The sequence below is a fragment of the Mauremys mutica genome, chromosome 6 (assembly GCF_020497125.1).
Source record: "Mauremys mutica isolate MM-2020 ecotype Southern chromosome 6, ASM2049712v1, whole genome shotgun sequence".
Taxonomy (NCBI): Eukaryota; Metazoa; Chordata; order Testudines; family Geoemydidae; genus Mauremys; species Mauremys mutica.
The window spans coordinates 85,822,154-85,844,646 of NC_059077.1; the positions used below are offsets into that span (position 1 = coordinate 85,822,154).

General features: G+C 38.8%; 1 protein-coding gene and 1 long non-coding RNA gene across 2 annotated transcripts in view; one reads left to right on the plus strand and one right to left on the minus strand.

Annotated features, from left to right (window-relative positions):
• TUT7 (terminal uridylyl transferase 7) overlaps nt 1–22,493 on the plus strand; it is a 47,009-nt gene that overhangs the window by 271 nt on the left and 24,245 nt on the right. The window contains exons 2-11 of the mRNA XM_045022199.1: nt 2,246–2,763; nt 10,055–10,233; nt 11,054–11,170; nt 12,252–12,429; nt 12,899–12,987; nt 13,484–13,535; nt 16,668–16,737; nt 17,651–17,777; nt 19,602–19,721; nt 20,779–20,913. Coding sequence (XP_044878134.1) covers nt 2,277–2,763; nt 10,055–10,233; nt 11,054–11,170; nt 12,252–12,429; nt 12,899–12,987; nt 13,484–13,535; nt 16,668–16,737; nt 17,651–17,777; nt 19,602–19,721; nt 20,779–20,913 — 1,554 coding nt within the window. The 5' untranslated portion in view covers nt 2,246–2,276. The remainder of the gene's footprint in view (nt 1–2,245; nt 2,764–10,054; nt 10,234–11,053; nt 11,171–12,251; nt 12,430–12,898; nt 12,988–13,483; nt 13,536–16,667; nt 16,738–17,650; nt 17,778–19,601; nt 19,722–20,778; nt 20,914–22,493) is intronic.
• The window catches only part of LOC123373281, a 34,280-nt gene continuing 30,691 nt past the window's right edge, over nt 18,905–22,493 (minus strand). Inside the window, exon 3 of the long non-coding RNA XR_006580641.1 lies at nt 18,905–20,166. This is a non-coding gene — a long non-coding RNA (uncharacterized LOC123373281). The remainder of the gene's footprint in view (nt 20,167–22,493) is intronic.

Genomic DNA, 22,493 nt, shown 5'->3' on the forward strand with positions numbered 1-22,493 from the left:
CCGCGGAGCAGCTTCCCCCCCCTCTCCCCCCAGCCTGCGGCCCGGCCCGTCTCGCTGCCCCGCGGCTCCTGGCGCTGCAGGGGGAACCCCGGGCCGGGCCTCTGAGTTCCTGCCGCCCCTCGCCCCCCGCTGCCGGCCCGGCCTCTCGACCCCAGCGGGCGGTAGTTGTGCGCTGCGGGAAACCGGCTCCCCGGGGGCGGCGGGGCCCCTCGCTGCCGGCCCGGTGAGGCGGCCTCACGGGTGGGCAGTTCGCAGCGCGGGGCTGGCGTGGCCCCTGTCCTTGCTGGAGCCCGTCAGGTCCCGCGGGGCGGGAGGATGGAGAATAAACCCAAGCGCGGGCGCACCCTGCCAGGAAGGCAGCAGCGGCTTGACAGCTCAGCCTCGTGATTCCTGCTGCTGTGGGGCAAATCCCTCCTGCACCTTCACGCTGAGCTTCCTCCCTGTGCGTGGTGCATTTCATAACCTCCCCTGGGCGTTGGGTGTGTATTTGGGTTTTTCTGGGACAATTATAAAACATGTTGCTAGCTCACAGAAAACAGACTAACACGGAGCTACTCTGAAACCTGTTACTAATATATAGTTGCATAGTTGATTCTTTTTTAATCTGTGGAATGTGTGGAAAGTTATTTTGAAGGGTGTAAAACTCTCTCTTTAGCCAAGTATCAGAGGGGTAGCCGTGTAGTCTGGATCTGTAAAAAGCAACAAAGAGTCCTGTGGCACCTTATAGGCTAACAGAAGTATTGGAGCATGAGCTTTTGTGGGTGAATACCCACTTCGTCAGACACATCTGTTAGTCTATAAGGTGCCACAGGACTCTTTGTTGCTCTTTAGCCAGTAGCCTGGATCAATTGTGGAGTGCTACATAGGGTGACCAGATGCCCCGATTTTATAGGAGCAGTCCCGATATTTGGGGCTTAGAGTTATATAGGCGGCTATTACCCCCACCCCGTCCCGATTTTTCACACTTGCTGTCTGGTCACCCTAGCGCTACAACACTGTGTAATCATGGATTTAGTACCAGTACACCCATCTAGGTATTCACCCAATTTATTATGTCTTAATTTTAAGTGCAACATCTGTGTGATTTAGACCACTTCATTTGAAAATAACCTATTTTATTTATACAAAATTTCATAAAATATGTGCGAGAGAGAATTCAAGACTTTGTGTCGGATGTACACAGGTATTTAGGTACCTAACGATGCAGGTGTAGGGCCTAGTAGGTTTTATGAAAGCACTTCAGCAGGTTAGTTACCGAACTCCCAATTAGGAAGCTAACTCAGGGTACATCTGCACTGTGATAAAAGACCCACAGCATGGCCACAGCTGCTCTTGCAGCTCAGCCTGCAAGGGTCTGAAATTGCAGTGTACACAAGCGGGAGGGGAGGCCTCAGAGCTCAGGTTCCAGCCTGGACATCTATACTGAAATGTATAGCCCTGCAGCCTAAACTCTGCAAGCCTGAGTTAGCTGACCTAGGTTCTGTGAGTTAGTGCCACAGGTTTTTTTTATTGCAGTATAAACATAACGTTAGGTGCCTCATGGGATTTTTCAAAAGTGCCTGTCTGCATCTTTAGGTGTCTATATATACCTTTGTACATCTAGCCTTTTCTTCCTCTACGTGCTGCTATATCTAAACCTAATAGTTTTCAGATGGGTGACATGTTTCATTTACTCATGCCTGGGTTTAGCCCTTCAAAATGTTGTCTTAAATTTGAGTTACAGCTTCCGGGTGGGGTGGGGAGGGGAATGATGGCAGGCACAGTTCAGTTTCAAATTAAATTAGTAGTATTGCTTTGATACAGAATAAAGAAATACAGTAAAAAGAAAATGAAAATGCTTGACATTTAGTGATATAGACCTTATGTGTGGATTTATCACCAAAAGCAAACCGAGGGGGAGGGAGTGGATAGGTCAAAACAAAAAAGTTTTGATTGCTAATTTGAAAAAAACATTTTGTTTCAAAACGAATGTTGAAATAAAATGTTTCATGTAAAAAAATTCTTTTTTGGTTAAAACTATTTACCATATTTGCAAATAGTTTTGGTGCCCTGATAAATTCATATTTTGGCAAATTTACTACTTTCTGGGGGAAAGAAATTTCTCAGCTCTAGTCTTTATACGATGTGCAAGGTGTACTGAGGAAAACGATGAGTTACTCATTTCCTAAACCTGTTACGTTTTTATTCCTCTTTAATCTGTTGTTAAACAGTTGATTATTTAAACCTACCTTCTTTTTTTTTCCAGGTGCAAATTATTATATTGAAAATCAATTACAATGGGAGATGCTGCAAAACCTTGCTTTGCCAAAAGAACGAAGGAGAGGGGAGTTTTAGATGAAGAGGAATTGAAAAGGAACCCTTTACAACACGACTACCACCCCATGGAGGATTACGGACATGGCAAAAAAATAGATATGGGCTTTCAGAAGAAAAAGGGAACACAAGGTCACTGTGGAAACAGTCCTAGAAAAGGACCACATAGTATTCTGATTAGCTCAAATTCTTTTAAAAACATGGGTCACAACCAAGGGTTTAGGATAAATGATACCCAAAAAGACCAAATTAAGAAATGGATATCCGATGACCATCGTGGCAATTCAGACAGCTGGAGAGAGTACAAATCTACAGTTCGGATTCCTATGCTTAACAGGACAAGAAAAGACTCTTTTCATGAGGTTGAAGGTGCAGGAAGCAGAAATGTCAGAAGACAGCTTCAGAAAGACTTAAATGAAGAAATGTCAGACACACAGAAAGGAAACTCTGGTAACAAACACATTTTTTTACATAGTTTTTAAAGTAAAATCGATTACTGTGTGCATGTCTGGAAAGTACAACTTTAAGGTTCACTGTTAATGCAAAAAACTAAGTAAAACGATTTCTGTTCCTTAACACTTCTATCTTGCAAAGTATGACTGTACTCAATGGCAGCATTTTAAGCAATATTGTTACAATATATGATACAAAGATTGTTTTTATAAACTGGTCGTACTATGAAACCATCTTGTTGGTTTGGTAGGTTAATCACTTTATAAACTTTAGACAAGTATATAACAACAAGTGTGATGTCCCAGTCTGCAACTTTAATATTCTGCTTTTTTCCAAGATACAACTTGATATAAATCTCTCCAATCTATAGGCATTGTTGAAGAAGTTGCACAAGTGATTGACATTACTTGCTGCAAGACCATATGGTAAACTTACATACAACTTGTTCAGTAAATTAGCTAAAAAAAGTGAAAAGGAAATGGGAATAAGACAACATGGAAAATAGCTAACTTAACATGTTATCTTCTCATGCAGGTAACTTCTATACATGTTTCAATCTGTAACTTTAAAATAAAACTATAAAAGCCTTACACCAGGGGTAGGCAACCTATGGCACGTGTGCCGAAGGCAGCACGTGAGCTGATTTTCAGTGGCACTCACACTGCCTGGGTCCTGGCCACCGGTCCAGGGCGCTCTACATTTTAACTTCATTTAAAATGAAGCTTCTTAAACATTTTTAAAAACCTTATTTACTTTACATACAACAATAGTTTAGTTATATATTATAGACTTATAGAAAGAGACCTTCTAAAAACGTTGAAATGTATTACTGGCATGTTAAACCTTCAATTAGAGTGAATAAATGAAAACTCGGCACGCCACTTCTGAAAGGTTGCTAACTCCTGCCTTACACTATTGTGTAAAATAGGAAGGTGTCATGGGGCGGGGCTTATTCTGATTTGAATAGGAACTTTTCCTCTGTAAGGAGAGAGGAATAAGATCCATACTGTAGAGACATATTCACCAATCTTGGCATAAAGTGTTATCCTGATAGTGTAGTGACCTTCAAGTAGAGAAGCACCAAATTGGATGGTGAGACACTGTAAACCACATGCTTAAAAAGGTTTTAGTTTTTTTAAAAGAACAGTGAGTGACTGGCTTGTCTCTATTCTTCCCCTGCTGCCCCTCCCTGCCCCCAAAAGGGCGAGGAGTGTATTTTTTTTCCTTGTGCTAAACCTTGTAAAGTTTAACTATACTGAGGGCTGCTATCTAGACTTTGTCTTTTGTTAAACTTCCTTGATGTGAAGATTTGCAGTGCCATTGTGCAGTGCTAGCGAGTGAGAACTAGAATAGCTTGATGAAAGGGGAATTTTGTTAAACTGGTATATGATAGCATTTTGTCTCTGGAGATATAAATGAGGTGACTGGCAATATTAGAACATAAGAACGGCCATACTGGGTCAAACAAATGGTCTATCTAGCCCAGGATCCTGTCTTCCAACAAGTGGCCGGTAACCAGGTGCTACAGAGGGAATGAACAGAACAGGGCTATTATTGAGCGATCGATCCATCACCTATCCTCCAGTCCCAGCTTCTGGCAGTGAGAAGTTTATGGACACCCGGAGCCTGGAGTTGTGTCCCTGACCATTTTCGCTAATGGCCATTGATGGACCTATTCTCCCTGAACTTACCTAATTCTTTTTGGAACCCAGTTATACTCTTGCCCTTCGCAACGTCCTCTGACGAGTTCCACAGGTTGACACTGCGTTGTGAGAAGAAATACTTCCTTATGGTTGTTTTAAACCTGTTGCCTTATTTTCATCGTGTGACCTCTAGTTCTTGGGATATGTGAAAGGGTAAATAAGACGTCCTAATTCACTTTCTTCACACCATTCATGGCTTTATAGACCTCTCTCATATCCTCACTTACTACTTCAGTATAAGCAAGATGAAAGATGTTGAATACAGGTATTGAGAGGGTTTAATGAGGTACTAGTAAGAGAGAAATGGAACAGTAATGGAAGAACTAAAGAGAGAAAATAGGAGGAAAATGAGAAGTGAAGAAGAAATAAAGGCCATTTGACATTTAACAGGATGATTAGGAACATTGCTACAGAAAAGGTCAAAAGAGAATTTTTTGAGTTGTTGAGGTTGTGTGTGGGCGGCAGAAGGGGTGGTATTTTTGTTTTTTCATTTAAATTGGATATTTGTCTTCTGTCCTTTTACTGAAACTGTCTTCCAAATATTTCAAGAAAAATCATACTTATACCATAAAACAAATGCATATCAAGGGTTCTCAAACTGGGGGTTGTGACCCCACCGGGGGTTAAAGGTGGTTAAAAGGGGGTCGCGAGCTGTCAGCTCAGTGGGGCTGACATCCCTGAGCTCCCATTAAATTAAACCCTCCCCCATTTTTAATTTATAGGGAGGGGTCACAGTCAGAGGCTTGCTGTGTGAAAGGGGTCACCAATACAAACTTTAATACTAGTTGACAACAGTCCACCCTGGGGTAGACTTGGCATTGACTCTGAGTCCCTGTGGCACACTTTAGCTGTGTCTACACTTAAAACGTGGCAGTGGCAAAGCTACAGCACTTCAGTGTAGACACTTGCTGCAGTGATGGGAGGGGTTCTCACATCTCTGTTGTTAATCCACTTCCCTGAGAGGCAGTAGCTAGGTCAAGAGAAGAATTCTTCCACTGACCTACTGCTGTCTACTCCAGAGGTTAGGTCAGCATAGCCACATCTCCCAGGGGTATGGATTTTTCACACTCCTGAGAGAGAGCTACGCCGATCTAAGTTTCCAACATAGACTAGCCCTTGGTTGTCCTTAACAAGTTTTTATTACATCTCCCCATCCCTTCACTCAATCAACTGCCATGGAACCTCTGGCTCCCATGTTCCATCTGGTAGCTTCTCAAGCACTGTCTCTGTCTTTTACTAGAGGTGGTGCTGTTTGCCTCATTGCGGCTGGTTAAGCAGAACTGAACTGATGGCAACCCGTAATGAATAAGTGAACCAGGTTTCAAGATTGAAGCTTAATCTAGGGCACTAAGGGTATGTCTGTACTGCCAAAGAAACCCTGCGGCAGCAATCTCAGAGCCTAGATCAGTTGACCTGAGCTGTTGCTACGGGGCTAAAAATAGCAGTGTAGATTTTCCCATTCAGGCTGGAATCTAGGCTCTGAAACCCAGCAAGGCGGTGGATCACAAAACCCGGGTTCCAGGCCAAGCAAGAACATCTACACTGTTCTTTTTAGCTCCGTAGTGTGAGCTTGTGTCAGTTGCCCTGGGCTTTGAGACTCGCTTTTTTTTTTTTTTTTTTTTTGGTATTGTAGATGTACCCTGAGCCTTTTGGTGGCCTCTTATGGAAATTCATAGCTTATATTTGTGTCTCCTCTTGTACTTCACAGATACTGAATGAGTATACAAATTTAAATATACTGGATAAGTGGGACTGTGCAGATCAACTCACTGTATTAGAGTTTCTATCCATTAAGTAGTCATTTCAGACCAAGGGTTGTGAGTTCAATCCTTGAGGGGGCCACTTAGGGATCTGGGGCAAAAATTGGTCCTGCTAGTGAAGGCAGGGGGCTGGACTCGATGACCTTTCGAGGTCCCTTCCAGTTCTAGGAGATTGGTATATCTCCAATTATTACCTTTTTTTAATTACCTATTACCTTTCTTGTTTCATTTTTAAGAACTAAAGGAAAGATGATACAGTGAAGACATGGGATGAGTTGCTTTTTATACTCTGTTTAAATACTTAGTCTACCATTTAGTTGGTCTCAACTAATATTATAGCTATCAAGTCATGATAGGAGTTTTTACTCACTTTGCATATTGTTGTTTTATAAACAGCTATTTCAGTGCTCATAAAATTGAGTATTAACTTATGATGAGCAGCAGAATTCCATGCATTGTCACTTATTTGATTTCCAAATTTTATTAATCAGAGGATTGATATTGATCATGGAGAGGGAAAGTTCTGTAAGAGCATAATGACAGGACTATTGCAGAGCTGAAATGTTTTACTGCCATTAGCTAGAGAGTCAGTATGAAAGAATGGCAGGGAGGGGGTGACACCGAGTAAGTCAAAGTGGGGAAAAGTCAATTAGACTTCGTTCTCTACCTTTTTGCTACTAGGACTTCTAGCAGAGTACTATCTGGGCCTAGACCCTGCTTGCTCATTCCCTTTTACTATCAGCTTCTGGCTGGTAGGTACCAGATAAATTTGAAGGACACATCACTAACCTGCTGCTGGTAGGGAGAAAACGCACACTCTGCCCAGCCTTGTTGCAGCTATATGGAGATGGGGTCTCTGCTCCTCTAGCCTTACTCCAGCCTCTTGTCTGCTGAAAGAATGGTGGGTTGTGCGGGTCTGCTTTTGGGTGTTGAGTTATACTTGCAGTCTCTGGTCATAGCTTTCTCTAAATGGCAGCTGAGTGAAATTTAAATTATTCTTGTCAGTTACACTGTTGCCTACAGGGTTCTGAACAGTAGCATTGAAGCTACATACATGGTGGTAAAGCAGAACTCCCAAAAGGATTAGAAACTTAAGATTTTATTGTTTTAAAGTTGAGCAGAAACTGATGGTTTAGACCTCCTGCTTCCTAGGAATATTTCCTACTTGCTATTGGCATGAGGGTGGTTAGATTGTTTCCAAGTTTTGACTTATTTATTGGCTATTGAGAGGCTTCTAAACAAATCTCACATTGGTGAATTCTTAGAGTAGCTGGAACTATTGTTAATTTTCAAACTGTGATTCATATGCTCTTTAGCAACGTGTAAAAGTCTTCTGGCCCCTCGCCCATCACTTTCTGCAAGATTTTAAGTTTTTTAAAAAGTTTTTAGCCCAGGATGTAAACAGATGCAGTATTATCTTCCTGAGTTTGCAGGGAGAGGGCTCTGTTGCTGGTAGCTTTGCCTAGCTATAGAAGAGTGACACTAACAAGGCTGTGATCAGTTTCATGACTGTCTGTCAGAACCCTGAGAGCCAGAGTTTGAAAACTCCCTTGAACTGAATGAATAGATATTTTAACCAGGTGAGTGGACTGAATGAAGCTAGAGAGCTACTGGCTTGTTTTCTTGAGAAGGAAGAGAATAAAGGTGGCCACTAAGCTGCTGTTGAATTCACAGGCTCTGAAGCTTAAGGAGCAGGGTGGATTTCAGAGCCCAGGCTCCAGCCTGAGCCACAACTTCAAAGTGCTGTCTACACAAGTAGTTTTTAGAACAGGTGTGAGTCCTGCTAGCCCAAGACTGTCAACGTGAGCTGAGAGGTTTGCTTTTCCTTGATCCAAAATGCTGCGTAGACATATCATTAGCCATTGGGCTAATTTGTCAATGAGCAGCAGGGAAAGGAGTGTTTTTATATTGCTGTTGGAGGAAAGCTATGAACAGCAGATGCAGGCACTGGATCTATTCACTTAGGAGGAATATCTTAAAAGTTGAGAGATGAGTAAAATACCAGAGACTTGTCTTTCCCAGCTATTGCAACAGACTGAAGGAAGACTGAAGTTATTGGGGAGAGATGGAATTGCAGAGGACAGAGACTGGCATTTTTTCATTTTCAGGAGTTAAAAAGCATAAGACAACTGCTAGACAGAAACTGATATGGTATTCCTTTTATCACCTTGAAATCTCGTTTCCATTGTTTCAATCAAAAGTAGTTTGAGACACTATATATGCTGAATCTCCCTGCCATTTTTTGTGGTTTCACAATCAAATGTTTGGGTTTGTTTTAATTTTTCCTCTTGCTGGGGATGGCCTACACAAATGGGAAGCTAACTCGACAAAGTGCTATCAAATGCTCAAATAAATTGAAAAAAAATCCCAATTTTTCACCCCTAGTAATTTTAGGGGTTCTTTATAGCAACGTTATTTTTTTAAAAAGTAGAATATGAAAGTTGACAGTGCCTCTTGAAAGATACAGGGTTCAAGGGCAACCTTCTTAAATATCAGAGCATGAATTCTCTTTCTGCTTGTTGGAGTTGGCATCTAAAAATCAATACAGGAAAAAAATCTGATGCCAGTGGAAGGATTTCAGAGTAAGAAAAGATTTTCAAAAGCACTTGGAAGAGCCCATTGTTCCAGCAACTTTATTTAGGTGCCTAAACTAGAGGTGAGCTGTAATCCAGGCTCTCATTTGAAAATCTGGACAGTACTTACTCATTCCTGCTGGAGCCAAAGATCACTTGTTTTTTATTTGTACACTTTGGACCAGTAACTACTGTTGCAAAAATGCTGATAAAGCTGCTCACAAAGCATAGATAGCATATTTACACCTAGACTTCTGCCACAAGCTTAGCTGTAAACACAACAAATTTATCATACTGTCTATTTTGCAGGGCTTCGTTGTATTAAGATAAGTACATCTATTTTACACAAGTGGATTAGTTTATGGAGGTGAAAAAGGGGGTTTGCTTCCCTTTTCTGAGCTGCTAAAAAGGATCACTGTCTTGTTTTTAATTTGCTATTTTAATTGTACCTAGACAATCATAGCCAATATACTGGTACTGTTGAACAATGGGTGACACCACAAGAACAATAAGCTTTCATTTCTGGGTATAATACAAATAATGTTGCCATAGTATCTTGACATGAGGGCTGTACTTTACATGGGAGTAAGTAAAGGGACTTTTGGGGGGGAAATCTGCACTGTGTCTTATGGACATTTTATTGAATCATGTATATATCAGCTATACTTCTGTAGCTGCCTATGACATGACTCATGCACTGTTTACTGCCTGGGTATAATTTAGGTATAGAGGTGCTAACCTTCATGTAATTTTCTTAGGTACTTCAGAATACCGAAGTATCAAAATTCCTATATTAAAATATTCAGGTTCAGAAGTGCGGACTCATCCAGTGTCATTAATTCTGTAGGGATAGCATGTCACCTCATCTTAATCCCTTAGAATTTGAGAGTCTTAAACTGATTATAGAACCTGTTGCCATTAGCGTTAACCAGTGGCGATCAAACAAGAATTTCTAAATAGCGTTGCTGACTTTTTGTGGGTCAGACTGTTGGTTGATACTTCAGAGGTCATTCTCCAATAGTCAGTAAAAGTCAAAACAAACATACCTTAGGATATAGTATGAATATGCACGACCGGGGAGTGGGAGGTATTGCAGTTGTCAGAGAAGATGACTTGCACAGGACAGAAAAGGAAAAAGTGTGACAAGTAGGTAATCTTGTCTGCCTTTTTTAGTGCATTAGTTTCACTCTCCATTCTGTCGTATGCTCTGAAATAATGTTACAGTATATTTGTTCTGATAACTCTCTTTAAGAAATGAAGAAACATAGGAAACCAAGGAGAGCAAGAAGGACAGAAAAAGAGGAGTATGATCAAGATGACTATATGGACGGCCCGGTTATAGATGAGTCGATGCTGTCAGTGAAGGAACTACTAGGGTTGCAGCAGGCTGAAGAGCGATTAAAGAGAGATTGCATTTACAGACTAAAGAAGGTGACAAAGCTCTCTTTGTATATACAGTATTTGCATATTTTATCACATATAGGTTTTAATCTGTGAATTGAAGATCAAAGGCTTGCCTTTTTACTGAAGAATTCCACTTTATTAAGCTAAAGGGTCTGTTATTAGTGATCCAATCCATAAAATTTTAACAAAATGGGTGTTCAGTTGCTGGAAATGAATAAAAAGAGGATTAGTGTACCTTTTGCTTTTGACTACATTTAGTATTTGAATTTACAAGTATCTCTGTATGTGATATTCAAATAGCTTGGCCCTAAGAATGGGGTTAGGTAGGGTTGCCACTCGTCCAGGTTTTACCCAGACAGTCCGTTTTTTGGCGTCTGTGTCCGGGTGCCATTTAGGGTTGCTAGGTGCCTGATTTTTGACCAGGAAGTCTGGTCGAAAAGGGGACCTGGCAACCCTAAATGGCACCCAAACCAAAAGTTCAGTTACCATGGAGCGGGGGGAGGCGACAGGCCGTGCTAGCTTCTGCTCAGCTGGGGCCACCTCCTACCTGCAGGCAGGTTCCTGGAGACAATCCAGCAAGTGATGGGGAGGAGGAGAGAGGAGTGAGCGATGCTGATAGGGCCTGGGGGAGCAGAGGCAGAGAAGGGGGGTCTGGGGGAAGAGGTGGTGCAGGTGCTGGGCCTTGGGGGTCTGGTTACCAGCAATTAGAAAGGTGGCAATCCTAGGGCTAGGAAAGAGGGAGGGTGTATTTTTGGACTTCCTAGGACAATTTAACTAACCTTGGCAGATGTGTGAAATGAAGGTGACATCTTTCTGTATCTTAGTCAATAAACTATCTCAATTTTAGCGTCCTCGAAACTACCCAACAGCCAAATATACCTGCAAATTGTGTGATGCTTTGATTGAGTCGGTGACATTTGCTCATAAGCACATTAAAGAGAAGAAGCACAAGAAAAACATAAAGGTGAGTTAATGACACTTTTACAAATCCATGCTTTATGTTTAAGTATTGTTATCTTGCTAATGATGATGCAATTATATTAGCCCTGAAGTCTTGCCTTGTTCTTACCATGCTTAATATTCTGCTAATGTTATATAGAGTGCTTCTCTATATAATGTCTACCAGTGGCCATTGACATTGGTAAAAGCAACAAATAAGTAATTTGAGACCTTTTTTCCAGCATAGAGTGAACTCAGGACTGCCTCTAGGATACTACTGATATCTCCTAATAACTATACATTAAATGAAAGTTCCTTTTAATGATAATTCAGTATTATTGTGTAAGTCATAACTTTTAAAGTTTTGTAATAAAAAGCTGCAATAACTTAACCTTATTTATTGTTCATCAGTTGTGTAATAGTATAATGTATCTGCTCTGTTCTTAATATGCCATTTGCTGGCTTCTGACAGCTATAATATATTTGATTTAAAATGAGTTGGTAAGAATGCATTTAAAAATTTTAATTGCCATTTTCTAAATAGCCTAGATAAAATGAAAAGGTTATTGAATACTCCAGTATGAGAGAATATATATCAATAATTAAAATAACAGCTTTATATTTATATTTATTTAAAACTATTGTCAGCATAACAGCACTTGACATTTTATAATTACTGAAAGAAACTCCTGCTGCGCCTGCCTCCCTTCCCCACCTTTGCCCCAGAAGACAAAAGGAATTGAAAGGCATGTACAGGGTTTCCCTTTTGTCTTCAACTTCATTATCTCATACCACTCCTTATAAGAGTGATATTTTTCTATCCTTTTATATAGGTGTATGGATTTTTGTAAATTATTGAAACCTTGTGTAGTCTCTAACTCTTTATCTAGATAAATGATATACAATGATTCTTTCTACCTACCCTCGTTTCTCTAGACCTTAATTGTGTCCTAATGCAGCAACTGTTTAAAACTGCTTACTAGCTCCGTAATATAGATGGGCAGACAGAAATGTTTATGGCGGTAGGTTGTGTGTACCCACCCCTACCTCATTAAAGCAACTGAAGAGAGTAATTTAAATATGTTAAAATATGGTTGTCCTTGAAGGAAAAGCAAGAAGAAGAACTGCTGACTACCCTGCCTCCACCAATACCTTCCCAGATACAAGCTATTGGTGTTGCCATTGAAAACGTAGTGCAAGAGTTTGGCTTAAATAATGAGGATTTGGAACAAAGACTCAAAATTAAAACAGCGATGGAAGATTTATTGCACCAGAAATTGCCAGGTATAACTCTGCCATTTGGTTTGATTGTCAAATATACTAAAAAGAAAAAGTATCTTTCTCCACAAGAGTAATCTTCATCTCTAAGAGTTTGACAAGTTGTGCCACTAATATAATTTGATTTTGTCAGTATGTTCTGCTTGGTGATGTAGTGCCAACATTTTGGCCTGAAGGTTGCTCTAAATTACATCAACTGCCACTGACTTAGTTGCTGGGAATCAGCAGGTCTTAGAGGAGGCCCAAGCCATGCCCTGATGGGTGTGACCTCAGTCCCTTCACCAGCTGTAGGGATAAAGTGTAGGAACTGTTGTGCTACTGAAAGATACTTCAGAATTGGGGTGATCCTCTAATGGCTGTCTGCACCAGTTCTAGGACTAGAATCTGCTGGCAAGATATTGCAAAGTGGCTATACTCCAACCCAGGATTTGGATTAAGATGTTGAGTAAATTCAAAAAAATTCCTTTCTTTGCAGATTGCTCGCTAAGGCTGTATGGCTCCTCCTGTAGCAGGTTTGGTTTCAAAACTTCTGACGTAAACATTGATGTCCAGTTTCCAGCCAATGTAAGTAAGCAGGTTTTTATTATAGATGTAAAATTGGCTTAATTGCCTTTTATAGTAACATTTAAGTAAGTAATAACAAAGGTGCCAAGTGGTATTTACAAAAATTTATTGATCCGAGGGGCACTATCGTTAACTGTATCTTAACTAAAATCATCTTAATCTGTTGTTAAAGTAGTATTAGTAGTGGTATTACTCTGCGCTAATAGCATCTTCAGTCCAATGAACTCAAAGCACTTTACAAATACTAATGAGTTAAAACTCACCTCCCAGCAACGCTGTGAGGCAGATCAGGATATTTATACCCATTTTATAGATGGGGAAACTGAGCGATAGATGTTGTGACTTGCCTTAGGAGTCACAGTGAGCCTGCACCAGACACAAGAACCTTCTCTGTCTTTTCAATATGAAAGTATTATTTAAACTACTGAAATATTTGAAAAATATTTTTTAATTATGGATTTTTAATAAACTTCTATTATTTGACTCCATTTCACAGATGGCTCAACCAGATGTTCTCTTACTTGTACAAGAAAGTCTGAAGAATAGTGGTAAGAAATACTTGTTCACTGCTTTCAGTTTCATTTCAAAATCATCCTTTGCCATTATCACAGTACTTCTCTGAATGCAAAACTTTTTTTAAGTAGATGCATCAAATCAAATGCTTGCGTAAGTCTGTCTCCGTATATAGTTTCATTCTTCTTATACACTAGTAAATTGACAGGTACAAGAGTAAAGGTATTAAGCTTACATAATTGGAGGAGGGAGCATTTTGTACATTGAATTCCAAAATGTCTTCACAGCTAGGGAAAACAGTTGGCATTTTTATGTTGCTATATTTACTTGGTCAATGATCTTGCAGGGACTTAAGCATGTGAAGTAAATGAGACTACACAGTGCATGAAGTTAAGCAGGTGCCTTAGTGCAGGTGCAGGAGTGGTGCCTTGGATAGAATTATATGGTGGTAGCCTAAAATTCTGTGTACCACAACACTCTAAGGCGTAACATTCTATAATGATCCCCAAGCTGTTTCTGTGAGCACTGCTGATGGTATCACAGAAATAGAGGTTGATTGTAATATTCCTCTACTAGCCCATAATGTAGTGCGAATCTCCCTAGGTTAAGGTGTGCTCCTTTACATACCTTAGAGTCTCTCATCAACAGAAGTTGGTCCAATAAAAGATATTACATCACCTACCTTGTCTCTCTAATATCCTAGGACTGACACGGCTACAACACTACATAACTAATGCTGTCAGACAAGCTGTTCAGCTTGTCATGTGTATTCCAACAAATGACTTACCCTTGATTTGATAATGGTAGATACTAAATGCATCACTTGTATAATATCTAAAGAATTTAGTTTCTTTAGTATTTCATTCAAATACTAGCTCCAGTATGTCCTTTGTTGGTAGAAATTCCAGCTGTGTGCACTCATTCACATCAGGAATGGGGATGCCATCAAACTCAAAGCAAATTGTGCTGCCCCTCTTTCCACAGGCTAGCCTGTGGGATGGTTTACCTAGTAGCATAGGTGTGCATGGTGCTTCTTACCTGAAAGACTAGTCTTCATCCCAAAGTACTTAAGGCCTTATTTTCAGATCCTAGCCTCCTTTCATGTATATACAATTTTGTGCACACATCTGCACAAATAGTTTTGGTGTGCTGATGTTTTGTACACAAGAGAGAATGTTTATATGCAAACTCATCACCTGCATGTTGAAGTATTAAAAAAAATTCCACTCACTCCTAATTTATGCACATCGGCGAAAACTGGGTTGAACCCAGCTGAAAAAGGGGTCTTTACAATCTAAATAGAACATACACAAAGGAAAAAGATAGGGAGGGTGGCTCCTTTTCTATTTTATCTTGTGTGTGTGAGGTTTTACCCTTCTTTCCACTCTTTTCAACCACCCTTCCCCCCCAAGTTGAGAGGTCAAGGATTTTTTTTAAAGATTATGCTGATAGGCCCTCCCACATGCTAAGAAGTTTAAAAACAGATTTGGCTAACATGTTTGTTGGAAAGCATGTTACTCTAAAACTGTCTTTAAATACAGTTTTGTTAATAGTGTAGTGCTCTGTTTACTTTGGCCAGTTTATCTATAGTAGCTGAATCGTTCTTTAAAAAACAAAAAGTTGTAAACTATTTCCTGATATAGAATAACTGTAATTTAGAGGGGGACAAATGTATTGCTGTAAAGGAAAGTGTATTAAACATGTATATAGTAATTAGATTTTATGCCTTTTTTTGCATATCTTAATGTATTTATACCTTCCTCACTAGTCATTTGCATAACCTAGGGGAGAATGAGATTAACTTTGTCCTTCCACTCTGGTTCAGCAATAAACAAACACCTGGGTATAAAATAGTAACCTCTGCTTTGGAACAGTGAAATCTAATTGGAAATTAGAACATGGAAGAAAACATTTATGTGACAAGTTGCTTGTACTAAAATTGATAAAGAATAAAGTGTTTCCTTCATTGTGCATGGCCTCAGGAGCACTTCCCAGTTAATTTCTTGCTGTTCTGTAGCGTCATCAAAAAATGCTTCTACACTAATAGGTCACTTGTATTTGTGTGTGTAGAGGTTTTGGTTGCCACTTTAAAGAAAGCCTGTAGGGGTTCATCCTGGGAAAGTAGGTATTTTCATTTACTGTAGCTCTCCTAATCTCTCTTTCCTATAGCTGTGGAAAACATACTGAGCAAGGCAGCATATAGCGCAATAGATCTAGATCATTTTGACTGGCTGATTTCAAAGCTGTTTTGAACTGGTCAGCAAGTTTAAAACCCCGAAGTGGCATGATGTGCTATAGTTTGTTGGCTATTTGAGCAGCGGGTGACCCCATAAATATAAAACAAAAAACTAAGTTAACTGATGTCAAAGCAAGAGACTGAAGCCTATTTGAAAGGAAAAATGAGAATGTGAAGAGACCAACAATAAGAAGAACTGGGTGTGAGAATTGGATTGTCTAAAGTTGATAGAGGAAAGGACAGAAAAAACAGAAAGGGAGAATGATCCCAATAAAATAGACCTATTGAAGGCAGATTTATATGATGTCAATAGGGCTGGTGTAATATCTAGATAAGAGGTCTGAATAGGATATTGAGGAAAATTAGCTTAAATGGTTTAATTCTGTTTACCTGAGATTACCCTACACCCCTTCATCCATCATTTTTGTAATGTCATCTGTTGCCTGAAAAAGTACTGAAATTATTCTGGATCCTTAACCTGTCTACTATAAAACCAACAACCTAGATGAATACATTGAAAACAATATTAAGCAGGTATGCTTATTGATAGCTACAGTATATACTGTTGAAAATTGTTTAATTTTTCCTTGTAGCATTTTCTTTAACACAACTGCTAAGCTGCTGCCTCCTCTACCAACAATGTGATCTTGTTTAGAAACATTGCAAGTTTATATAGTTGGACTGCATTTTTCCTTTCATATGTTCAAAATCTAAATTAACACAACGTCTGTCAATACTGACCCACCAGACTTAAATTTCTACTTTCATACTTGAGTTGGTCAGATCTCTAATTTAAGGTGAATCTTTTAATAGCCAGACTGATAGACCCAGAATCTATTTCTACTCCTTGCACTACATGAGTTTCTCCTTAAACACAAAGCTTTTTATTAATAGTGTGCTTAATGTGGCTTTTTCTTTTTTTCCCTCCCAGAATCTTTTATTGATGTTGATGCAGATTTCCATGCTAGAGTACCAGTGGTGGTTTGCAGAGAAAAGCAAAGGTCTCCGTTGTCAATTTGTGTGTTCTAATAGCATATAGCAATGTAAATTACACATACCCACACCTGAAAAAATAACATTTCTGTACTAAATTATTACAGTTCCATGGATCTTGACACACACACTTATGGGCAAGTCATTCCTAGCCTAGAATAAGAGGGTAAGGGTTATTTCTTCCTCAACCCCCCTTCCCCTCTTTTAAAAAACAAACAAAAAAAACCTTTTTATTTTTTCACTATGCACACCTCTGCACTGGGGATGATTTGCTAAAGTAGAACATTTCCTTTCTTCCCTTCTAGACAATGCAGATTTAATATCAAATGGGAAAAAACCTAAAAAACAATGCAAGGGGAGCTTAAATAGCTTTAGTGCTATGAGAAAAGGAGTGAGGCATTTTATTTTGCCCACTTACCACATACCACTTAAGATTCATGAAATATTGTGTAACTACCTACTGATGTAGAATCTATCACCAGTTGTTTGCAGCTACTTGATCTTTCATTAGTGATTTTTTTCCTGCACTTGGAAATAATTTATGAACTTTTTTTATTAATGGGGTTATTACAATGAAATTATTTTGATTCATGGAAGTAAATGACAGTGTATGATGTTTTAGTTAATTGACTAAATGATTTAGTTGCTTAAAAAAAATCTCCAGAAAGTGAGTAGTGAATTGTTGTGAATTTTAAAATGGTTTTGTTCTTGTAAAAGCTTAAAATGTTTAAATTGTAAAACTAAAAATACACAGGACAAACCAGTTTCTTTTGCTTCCTTTAATTGTAAATGTTAAGTTTCTGAGGCTGTTAAATCTCTCATGACAGCCTCAATTTTGAGAGAGTTTGTAAGATTTCATCTGACATATAGCTTTCCTTAAAACATCTGCAGGATTTTCAGGTTGTTTCTTTGTCATTGTAGTGGCCTTGTTTGTAAAGTAAGTGCAGGGAATGAAAATGCTTGTCTGACGACAAACCATTTGGCTACTCTTGGAAAACTAGAACCAACTCTTGTACCTCTAGTGATTGCCTTCAGGTACTGGGCAAAGGTGAGTCTTTTTTTTTAATAAAAAAAACACAACTGGGTGTTTACGTCTCAAACAGTTATTTTTGTCCAACTCTTGTCTGATGAGTTTCTCAAAACAGGCACCTGGATAAAAGAGAGTAGGTAGTGTATAAAAGTTTAACCAAGATACATCCTGGTTTTCATGGCGTTCATATTTTTAGTCTAATGTCATGCTAGTAAATCTGCAGTTGTAGTTTAGGAATGCGATTGCTCTGAGTCTCTTCTTGGGAAAAAAGTTACTCTTTGGTCTAAAATTTTGCATGATCTAGAGCCGGGGTTCTCCACGTTGAGGGATGTGGGCAGTCACAAACAGATTGCAATTGCCCTGTCTTTCTATTGCTACATTATGTTAGCTAGATGGTGTACCTTGCTATGGAAAAGGTGCTTCCAGTACTGAAAAATGAAAATTGCTGGTTTAGATTGAATGACTCTTTTTTTCTAACTTTACAAGAAGAATCTGTTCAGTTGCTTGAATGATCTAAATAGAACAGTATTTCATGCTTTTAAGAAACTTTCAGTTGCTTTATTAGGTTTTTATAATTCAAAAATGTGTTTGAATTTTAAATTGACACACAGGTTATCCTCATATGAGGAATACAATATTTGTTATGTGCAGTATATTATTTTCCTTGCCAATTATGTGCATGCACTGACTGAGATTATCTAACTGATGCACGTATGAGTAGATAGTTGCACTAAATTATAGTGTACACAGCAACCACAACTGTGCCACATTGCCTTTCTAGTTAAAGATCTCTTTACATAGGCAGCATTTTGTATATAATAATAGAGGTTGATGTGAAACTCTAGCTGGAATTTCTTGACATTAAGCAACATTGTACTAAAAAAAAAAACAAAAAAACCATAAACACTTTTGTTACTTGCTTGCTGAGAGTCTAGCTACGTTAATAGCAACACTTTCAATTTATAAAGATGTTGTTATGCAAATCTTTATCTGTTAGTTTTTAAAAAATTGCCTATGAAATCCCAACTTCTCTGCCCCTGAGTACCAGCTGCAAAAGTGTCTCAAGTGCATAGAAGGGGAAGATTATTTGTGAAGAATTCTTAAAATTTGTCAAATGAGGTAATTTTCACATTTGAAGTTAATGGAAATTAATTAGGAAGAGTTTGTGTGGGAAAAATGAGTGAAATCTTTGAGTATTTGATGCAAGTATATGTGTTTGATGGAAGGTAGGGTATGTTTATTTCATATAGCAAGTCGTTTTAAAATAGTGAAGTTTGGAGTCCTAAAAAACCCAATCATCTTTGTGAATGTTAGACAGTACTCTGGGTATACATACCACATATGCCACCTTAAGTCTTGATTTCTGGAATAGCTTGAGAAGATTACAGTACAAAGATAAGAGTCACAATTCTGAATTTATTATACCATAACTCTATAAACTGAAAATGAACAGTTTATTCAAGAAGCTGAAGGGAATTATGTCAAGATCCCATTGACTCAATGTCTCTTCATCCCCGTTGAAAATCCCAACCATTGTGTATAATCAATAGCTTGTATGGCTGGAAGTTTATCAGAATGGAATGCATACAAGAAAAGTGATTTCAGTATTCTTGTACTAGAACACTGGTTGTGATTTTAATTACTACATGAATTCATTTCAAACCAAACACATCCCACAACATGGGGACAAACGAGTTATATAAATCTTCGCTCTCTATTACAGTATTTAAGTTGACTGATGGTTTTGCAAATAGGAGAATGATTATAGATACCAAAAAATAAAATAATAATAATAAAAAGCCTGGTGTGGAAAAATATTAATGTGTTTCAATTTTTTTATAGCTGTGTTGTGCTGATCGTCCTGAAGAAGGAGGTTTGCCATCTTACGTGTTTGCTTTAATGGTCATTTTCTTTCTACAACAGAGGAAAGAGCCATTTCTGCCTGTTTATTTGGGATTGTGGGTATGTGCTATTTAAGTATTATCAATCTGAGAGTGATATTTTCTAAATCTTTTATAATTGTAACTTAATTATTACCTGCTTGTTTCTTGCCTATCCTTTGTGCAAGAGAGGAAGACACTTAGTCACCAACAGCAAAATATCAATATAGTTTTTGTGTGCATAATATATATTAAAAGAACATGCTACAATTAAGGTTAGTTGAGCAATTTTAATCCCTTCCTCTGTGCGCAAGCATTATGATGCCATCTTTAATTACGTAATCACATACTATTTTCCACAGGATACTAGCCTCGTTCAGTGCACGGAATGAGTGGTGCTCACTTAATGAGCAGTTGTTTGCTCTTTTGTTTTCTCATTGTTCAGTGTGTGGCTCCATCTCCTTCGCTGCACAGTCCTGATTCACCTCTAATGCAGGTCCATACTGTGCACTGATAAGGCGGGGGTCCTATAGGGAAAAAAATAATATGCAGTTATGTAGTTAAAGACTGTATCATAATGCCTATGAACAAGGGGGATTAATTAAGGTGGTATCCTACGTGTAAAGTTTTCAAAAACTACTCAGTAACTTTGAATGGGACTTAGGCACTTAAAGTTTATCCTAGTCCTAGAACAGACTTCTTCAAACTTCTTTTATTATTAGCATATTTCAGAGTTCTTTACACACCCGCCATTTACATACAGCTCTTGAGCTTGGTTAAAGAATCAAAATCGATCTATTTATAAAATTTTATTTAAAGCCATGTGATGGAACTTTTAACAAAGTAAAGATACAACTATGAATCATAACTAGATGGATATTGGGTGTAATTTCTCGTTTTGAAAATCTGCTAATGAGTTGTAGTGTGAATTGGTGACATTTAAGCAGAAAACAGATTAACTGGGGAGAAAGAACTCTATTGAATGGCAATTCAGTAAGCCTTTATTATGGGTATTTTTGTACATCTTTAAAATACTGACTTTTTTCTGAATGATTAATACTATGGAAGAGGCTGCTTTGAAATCCTTCACATAAAAAAGATGTCTGGTGTATTTTCCTCTTTTCCTCTGCTCTCTCCAGATTGGAGGATTCTCCTTAAACAGATTAGTGAACTTCAACCTTAAAGATGTTGAGAATGATATTGTAGTCTGGGAGTATAATCCTGCTGTTGATGATGCTGATTCCCCAAAAGAAGCTTCTCCTAAAAGGGGCAAGGTCTGAACCATTTCAGTTACTTCAGTATTAATTGAGAAATCTCTCAGCAATGACCACTGATTTTTATTTTAAGTGAAGTAAAATTGTTTGTTTTGCGAAGCTAAACTTCATAATTCAGTGGCTGTATGCCATGTTGTGGCTGTGTCAGTCCCAGGATATTAGAGAGACAATGTCGGTGGTGATAAAAATTTGACCTCACCCACCTTATCTCTAATTCAGTGACTGGTTTTCTGTTGTGTATGTGACATTCTAGCATTTAAAGACAAATGTGACAACTACTAGGAGATCAGGAAGTAATTCTAAGTTGTAAGGTATTTGTGATGCTTGCCAGGGATACCCAGGGTTGTAAGGCACCACTTGCCCACTGTGGATCACTCTCTGACTCCATCAGCTACTGGCAACACAAACTTTCTGCTCCAGGCCTCCACAGGCCCCACTCACTCTTCCCAGGTTAGTGATAGGCACACTCCAAAACCCAAGTCCTCCAAGCATGCCGGCAGTGTCCAGCCCCTAAACCACTGGACACTCACACAATTACCAGACCCGCTATTCCCAAAGGGACAGTACACCACAGCTTCCCAGTTACTCCTTAGACCACAACTCAGCTTAACACACAGCACTTATACTTGTTTTCACTATAAACAAATCTAAGTTTACTTAACAAAAAAAAAAGCCGGGGCCTAAACTTAACTAACACATTTTTCATGTCTCATAAAGGTTGTCTCACCCAAAAAATCTTTGTCCCAGCTTTTAGCAGCAAAGTTAGCTGTGACCCTCTGCTCATAAGAGAAGCATGCTGTCAGCTTGTCTCTTAGGTGAAGGATGCAGTTTGTGTCTCTACAGTTACAGTACAAAAATCCATTGTCTTAACTTGTGAACAGGATTCCCCATCTCTCCTCCCATTAGTAGTTTTTTTCTCTGTGCTCCTTTCTTGTCAGTTTTTATAATCTCTTGATTAGCCTGGTGCTCAGATTGTAGATAGGCTTCCATTTGTGAAGTAGACAATACATAATACGCTTGACAGCCACCCAGAGATAAGCATCTCTTCTCTCTTGCCTGACAGGAGTATGTTGATCCCTTTCTGGTGACCTGCCTTAACTCACACTGAAAATTGTGTGTCTATGTGTACCTAACTCCTTACATATTATCGGTACACACACCTCACAATGATTATGATGACCAGTGTGACACAGGTTTTCATTATAGACCTTACATGACACTCTTCGGTGAACCAGTATGCAGATACCAGATCCAGGAGATCCCTGTAAACCTCATATACCCCTGTGTCCTCAGCCAGTTGGCACCAACAGGTTCCATGGTCACAATATTGGGTTAATAATATCCATTAAAGTAGGGAACATAATTCAAAAAATCCTATTTCATATTTGACTATGTCAAACGAGTAACTCTTAATTTCAAACTACTGTTTCAGGATAATTGCTACTAAATTACCTCTTTTTCTTATCTAATAACATTGCTCTTTTTAGAAATAGCATAACTGTATAAATTCATTCTAATCGCACATGGGAGTGTTCTATAATAAAGAAGTTACATAAATTTAATCCAGTAGTGGCTAACAT